The 7,721-nt window shown below is 37.2% G+C and overlaps 1 protein-coding gene across 1 annotated transcript; it reads left to right on the forward strand.

Moving 5' to 3' along the window:
• The first annotated feature begins 3,388 nt into the window (after window positions 1-3,388).
• On the forward strand, window positions 3,389-7,449 carry LOC107805272 (BTB/POZ domain-containing protein SR1IP1). Its single transcript, XM_016629270.2, has 5 exons — window positions 3,389-3,827; window positions 3,982-4,051; window positions 4,259-4,873; window positions 4,960-5,490; window positions 6,616-7,449. Exons 1-5 carry the CDS (start codon window positions 3,721-3,723, stop codon window positions 7,153-7,155), a joined length of 1,863 nt encoding a protein of 620 aa, XP_016484756.2. The 5' UTR covers window positions 3,389-3,720; the 3' UTR covers window positions 7,156-7,449.
• Window positions 7,450-7,721: the final 272 nt, after the last annotated feature.

Consider the following 7,721-nt stretch of genomic DNA (forward strand, 5'->3'; position numbering starts at 1 on the left):
GGAAAACAGTTGAATGCTTAGCCCTTTTTTCTGAGGAATCACATGTTGACACTCCATAGGAGCAGCTCTTTACTGAACCTACGACATTCTCATACTTCAGTTAGGTAAATATTTTGTACTTATTTGTTGGTTTGTTGCCTTGTGTTAGATCTTGATGTTCCTGTTTTGTTTTCTTCTACTTCTATCATGGGAGAACACTCTGGAGTATCCTGGTCATTGATCTTTGCTTTAGTTGGAAGGCTGGAAGAGAATAGGAGCTAACCGGGGGTTGAAGTAGTGAAAGAGGGGTAGGGCAGATCCGATGCAGCTTGGCAGGATTGTTAGTTATTTTTCTTGGGTTCCATGTGCAAAGTCATGATTTTGCACTTAGAAGGTCATAATTTACAATTTTCAGTCCGTGTAGGGAAGGATTACATTTTGTGATGCATATATTTCTGGAGAGAATGGAGACTCTGTCCTTAGATAAGTCCTGCAATCTATATTGTTTTTCAATGATTGTATGGATAACTTAGGCAGCTCTTTTACATGTTTGGACAACGGAAAGCTACATCTAGGGTTTGCTTGGTATGGAGGAAAATGTTTGGTTGGCCAAAATATTTTTCTATATGGTAACATTTTCCTGAAAAGTTGGAAAATAACTTCCCTGGCATGCCTAAGTCATTTTCCTGATGCACATTGCTGGGCTAATATGAGGCGCCAAAGTCCCGTGCTAATGTGTTCTTTAATCATCTTTCTTTCTATGTAGCTGTGACCATTTATGATATGTATTGACATGGCCATCTTCTGCTTTTCTCAAGAGACTGTTTTCTTTGCTTCAGCTGTGAGCCTGTGAGGCTGAGACTGTATGTGGTGTTCTTTTTTCCCCAGAAATTTCACTATTGGAAAATATTTTTATACTCATCCACAAAAAACAGAAAATATGTGAGAAAATAACTTATTTTTTCATGGAAAATGTGGTTTCCATGAAAATATTTTCCTCCATACCGAAGAGTAAGACACCCTTAGTTTAGCTTAAAGGAGGCCCACAATGCAAATCTACTATCTTTATTGCTGGAGCTTAAGTGAGTCAGGACTTGTGAATGTATAGATGACAGTCAGCCTGTATATTATTGTGCATCTCTTGTCTAAAGGTGTCTCAAGTAAGTGTTGAAAATCTTTGTGCTGGATTTTTATCTTATATGGATTCCAACTCATCAAGAATCTAGACCGGACCATTCTAAAAATTATTGGTGCAGTAGTGGGCCTAGTTCACCCTTCTTTGTCTCCGTCACCAGATGAGATGGGTGCTGCCTATTGAAGCTTAGTTACAAGAAACCTTGTTTCTAATACTCAACGCAAAAAGGCAAAATGTTGCTAAGATTACATTTGCTTAAACACTTTGTAATCCTATAACATAAACTAAGATGGGTTAAGTTTTGTTTAAAAGAAAACCATAAAGAAGATAAGATATGGCATAAATTTTGTATTTTCTCATTCATTCAGAAGACTAAACCATCTCTTTTGACAATTTAAATTAAATGCCATGAAGTGAAAGGTTTTTTATCTCATCTGCAGGCTATTACTCTGATTCTATGTGTATACTGCTTAATAACTGAAGAAAGGTATTATTGGATGCCGTATATTTCTGAAACTGCTTCGTAAATGCATCAAATCATGCATAAAACATCCTGATATTGCACTTAAACTTTTCTTTCCAAATCCCCAAGTATGAAGTTCCTCGCAGCCCTTGAAGATTAACAAGGTTGACAGCATTGTAGCTGCTTTTTTATTTAATTTTATTTTTTTAATAAATTAAAAAACAGCAAACATTGATATCTCATGTTACTTTGTATTTATTGCTGTCAGGTTTGGGTGGAGTTTAGGGGTCTGATGTTGAAATAATGATCTTGTAGAATTGTAATATCTATATCTGTAGGACAAACTTTTTTCCAAACATCTAAATCTGTCTTCTGCAGAAAATTTACTTCTTCATTTTCTTTATGCCATCAATTATTTTGGTGTAGGTTTCTAATGTTGCTTTTACTCATTGAAGACTGAAAAAGATAATACGAGCTGCCAAAGTTGATGCAGGAGAAATAGGGTGGCCTCCTAATGGCCGCTTACTCTGGTCTTTGAATAAGATGATCCAATATTCTCTCTCGCGCGCGCTTGCGCGCTTGCATGTGAATCCTGTGATAGGTTTTCTAATACCAACCAAATCTTTTCTAGGATATAGATATATCAGTCAGCATAACTTAATTACGTACGAAAACTTTTAACTGCATGGTGTGAAATAACGTACCAGGAGGAGCAATAACTACACCAGCTATTTTATTATCGATAAATGCCACAGCAATCATTCACAGACAAAGTCCAGTCGGTATGCTGTTCCAATTATACAAAGCTAGGGCCTATTCTCCTGCTCGGATATCGGGTCCAATTAATCCTTGTAGCTAGCTTACTACTGCATCCTGTTCAGGTTGCAATACCGACACACTTACTTTGACCATGGTGGATTTATGTTATCAGAAGAAGGTGTGATCGCACCTACTTGGACCACATATATGTTTTGAATGTATTTGTATAAGAAACTGTATCCAATCAAAACTCACTAATTCTAAATACTGGAGCCATACTTTGCAGTTATACATAAGCAAAGTATTAAAAATCATATTTACTCTTTCTATTTCTAACCATCGGGGTCTGGAGTTGGCTAGTGGAAGACGTTCACTTCACATTCCTTTAAGGGCTTTGAGTTTTGAAACTTGGCAGGTATGATAACTTACTCAAGGGTCCAAAACCCGACATAGACTATTTTCAGCATTTTCGACCTGAGTTGTTCACCACCACTTGACCTCATATTATAGATCTCACGTAGAGTGATTTTCCCCATAAACCTCTACATGTGATGTTCCGAAAACATAAATATGTAATTTAGCAAATTAAAACCTATTGTTGAGTTCAATGATTAAATTCTTTCTCCAGCGTTCTATGCCCTGAGCACAAAGTTTGGGGTTTGGCTGGGTGAAAGGTGGTTTGTGGTGGACAGTAATATTGTCCTCTAATTAATTGACTGCAGACACTAAATTGTCAGTACGTATTTTAAGATGGGTTTTGAATCCTATATTGGATGGTTTTGTGCAGACGTGGAAGGCCAAATCTGACTCTGGACAAATTGGTGAATGCCCCGATAACTCACATGCAGAGTCATACATCTCTTAAATGTAAACAATTTACCTTTTAAAAGCAATAAGAAAATTGATGAAAAAAGAAAAAATCAGGTATTGCCAACTCGGGGTCTGTGGATGAGAATAGTCCCCACCCGCATTGAACAATTGCTACTATTTCTTTTGGCGCCATTATCTCATCTTTTCTTTAAAACTCTCTGTGCCTACGTCCACACACTGAACTAAATCCTTTTCCACTCTATTTAACCCCAATCATTCACATAATACCTTTAATACCATGTAGGGGCTCCTCACATATGATCTTTCTCCTGCTAACATTAAGGCCTATAATGGGAATTGTACCAATGCCATGATTGATAGTGAAAGATGATAACAATAATGCAATTATTAGGGGCCAGATACTGTTGATTAAATGCTCAGACATTGAACTAACAGAAGCAAAGGAAAAGAACATATCTTTCTGTTTTTTGCTCCATAAGGAAACAGCTTAAGAGAATCCTCTACCATAGACCAAATGTGATGGAGATGGTTAAGACCCTTTAAAGTTTCAATCATGGCGGATCTTGATTCAGATGGGATTGAACAACCCTCTGGTGTTAACAATATGTCCACTACAAAGAAGGAGCTTCTTTCCACTGCTATGAAGAGGACCTCTGATTGGTATGCTCTATATATCTTGACTTCTTATTGTGCTTTCTAATAGTAGCCCCTTTTATGTACTATTATTGAATTATTATTAATCTGTTTCTCAAGATACTCACTGGAAAGGTAATTGTAGGTATTGATAAATGAGTTACCTGTATAATCTTGACAGGATTTTCTCCCAAGAGATCCCAAGTGATGTAACTGTAAATGCAGGCGGATCCGCCTTTTCACTGCACAAGGTGCGTTGCGCTCTCTGCTTTTATCATAATTAAGTTACAACTAACTCCGGGTTCAATCAAAATTGTTGTTGGTTTTAGTTAAGTTCCTATTTGGATTGAGTTATCAGCCCTGGTCACACCTCAATGAGAATATGAATTTGGTGATTTTTTCTCTTTTCTGACGATTGAATCACAAGGTTCAATAATGATTTATTGTGTTCCATGCAGTTCCCTTTAGTCTCAAAGAGTGGATACATAAGGAAGATTATCTCAGAATCCAACGATGCTGATGCTTCTACAGTCGAAATCCCTGATATACCCGGTGGATCAGACGCATTTGAACTGGCCGCAAAATTTTGTTATGGAATAAATTTTGAGATAAGCACAGAAAACATTGCCTTGCTGAGATGCACAGCGGAATATCTTGAGATGACAGAAGACTATGCAGTTGGGAATTTGGTTGGAAGAACTGAGGCCTACTTAAATGAAGTAGCTCTTAAAAGCCTAGCTGGTGCAGTTTCAATTTTGCATTCTTCCGAAAGCCTTCTTCCCATTGCAGAGAAAGTAAAACTAGTTAGTCGATGCATCGACACAATTGCATATATTGCATGCAAGGATAACCAATTCTGCACATCAGGTCGAGCAGAGCCTGGTACTAACGGATTGAATTCGTCCACGTTTTCAAACCCGAAGCCTATGGTTGATTGGTGGGCTGAGGATTTAACTGTCCTTAGAATTGATTTTTTCCAAAGGGTTCTAATTGCAATGATGGGAAGAGGATTCAAGCAGTATGCACTTGGACCAATATTAATGCTCTATGCACAGAAGTCTCTTCGAGGTTTGGTGAGGCCTTGTCCTATAATATACTCTGGATTATTTGGTTAAAATGAAATATTTATGCAAATAGTAAACTTTTTTGTTTATCACAGGAAATATTTGGAAAGGGAAGGAAAAAAATTGAGCCAAAACAAGAACATGAAAAGAGGGTTGTTTTAGAAACAATTGTTAGTTTTCTGCCAAGGGAGAAAAATGCATTGTCAGTTAGCTTTCTGTCAATGCTGCTCCGAGCTGCAATATATCTAGAAACCACGGTTGCTTGCAGACTTGACTTGGAGAAGAGAATGTCATTGCAGCTTGGTCAGGCTGTATTAGATGATCTGTTAATTCCTTCATATTCCTTCACAGGGGATACATTGTTTGATGTTGAAACCGTGCAGCGTATCATCATGAATTTCCTTGACAATGAAATGGATGGAAGTCGATTGGGAGATGAGGAGTATGTGTCTCCTTCATTAAGTGACATGGAGCGGGTTGGGAAACTTATGGAAAATTACCTTGCTGAAATAGCCTCAGACCGTAATCTATCCGTTTCAAAATTCATTAGTCTTGCTGAAGTCATCCCAGAGCAAGCAAAGATCACTGAAGATGGGATGTACAGGGCTATTGATATTTATTTGAAGGTATGCGCGATGATAATTTTTCTAATTATAATTTTTCTATGCATATTTACACATACAGGAGCATTTTCATAGATTTAGATCATGTTTAGAAAAGGAGAAAACCTTTTGGTCCTGATTGCTACATGGTAATTGGCATGCTAAACTTAATGATCTTGGTTGGGATACCTTCTATAGAAATGTTGTTCTTGGTGCTAACACAATTCAGTCCGAGAGATGATTTTGGGAATAAGCAAAATCAGAAAATATGTCACCAATGAAGAACCATTCGTCATCACAGAATCCTTGCCTTGCAGGCATTGCTCGGCCAGCCTTGTGATTTTGACCCAATCCCATGTCTTATACTCCTTTACCCTACAACCATTTTATGAGGCTGATGTTGTCCGGAGTTTCAAATCTCATATTTTCCCCTTTCCCAAACATCTATCTCATGGTGCATCTATTCTGTACCAGGGCAGACCTATAGTTTTGAACATGGGATCAATTGAACTCACAATTTTTTTTTTAAAAAAAAATTATAAATTTTAAGGTTTGAACCCATAATTTCAAAAAACTAAGAAACTTGGTAGAGGTTCATCACTACAGTGTGGTGGCTTTGTTTTCTCTTGTCTATGTGCAGGCCTTGCTGTTTATAGGTATTCATACTTGAGGTCTTTTCTATCATTTGAAACCTTAATAAGGATCTTGAGTTTGCTTGTTGACGTGGACTTTTCTCCTTTCAGTTTTAGGTCAAACTAGTAATAACATCCTAAAAAATTTGGCATGCCAATACATAGTTCATATATGGTATCTTATCCTAAAGAAGAAGCTGTATATATAAGCTCATAGATATGTAAACTGCACTCCCCTGTTACTCTCTCTAATTTAAAAAAAGAGATAATGATGGACTCAATAGGTTCTCGCTACAGAAGCTCTGAATCTTATTGCTGCCCGGTCACGTAATAACAAGATCTTATTGTGAAATCCCAGTTGATGATGTTCACATGTTTGGTCAGTACATCAAATATATTCTTGAACAAAGTTTCAGGTCGTTAAAATGCAGAATAAAAGTGTGGAACCAAGCTAACATGATATTGGTATCATCAATTAAAATCTTGTGTAATGTTTTTGGTGTTGCATAATTTGAAGGCACATCCAGCTCTAAGTGACATGGAAAGAAAAAAAGTTTGCGGTGTTATGGACTGTCAAAAGCTATCTAGAGAGGCTTGTGCTCATGCTGCTCAAAATGATAGGCTCCCTGTTCAGACAGTTGTGCAAGTACTTTACTACGAGCAGCAACGCCTTCGTGAGGTCATGGACGGGAGCCAACTTGTAGCAACTGAACCTCCAGCTCTAATTCCTTCTAAAACTAATCAGTTCTCCACTGATATCCGTCCTATTTCAGATGAGGTCTCTAGTCTAAAACGAGAAAATCAGGAGCTGAAATTTGAGTTGCTAAAGATGAAAATGAGGTTGAAAGAAATTGAAAAACCTTCAAACAAATCAGCTGCTAGCAGCCCTTTGGTCATCACTCATCCATCTGCTGATAAACCTCCTTTGCCAAGAAAACCATCTAATTTCATTAGCTCAGTATCCAAAAAGCTTGGAAAATTTATTCGAGCAGATGGACTCACAGCCAACAAAGGCCGAAATAAACCAAGTAAAGATAGGCGTCATTCTATATCCTGATTTGAGCTAGCTATATTTGTCGTTGGGTTGAAGAATTTTACTGCATTATATTGTCTGAACATATATGATACTGGATTCAAATTTTAGCTTTTATTTTAGTCGTGCGAGTTTTATGGTAAAGTATAAATTTGGTCATGCTTTAATCCAAAAATTGTATTTAGATGGACGTGGACGACTTCCTGTACATTATCTATGAAAGATTTGTAATCTTGGTTTCTCTTATATGTATATCTTGAAGAAAGATTTGCAATCTTGAGATGTACAAGCAATAAAATACTAGTCTCACTGGAAAAAGTAGTTCTCATCTATAGCTATTAGGTTCTTTAGCTTCTGCCATTTTCGGGGGGCAAGAAACGTGGACGTGATCAAATCAGGTTGGATTTGGTCTCCATTGGTGTGGGAAATGGGACAAAATGACTTAACTAATGACTGACAAACAGCAATAGAATATTTTGATTATACTGAAGATTTTGGTAGATTTTGATACGCTCCCTCGGTAAGGCTTTCAGCATCCAACATTGGTATGGATTATCGATTAACAATTCTGAATATTTTCTGCTGAAAAT

The sequence above is a fragment of the Nicotiana tabacum genome, chromosome 17, assembly GCF_000715075.1.
Source record: "Nicotiana tabacum cultivar K326 chromosome 17, ASM71507v2, whole genome shotgun sequence".
Lineage (NCBI taxonomy): Eukaryota > Viridiplantae > Streptophyta > Magnoliopsida > Solanales > Solanaceae > Nicotiana > Nicotiana tabacum.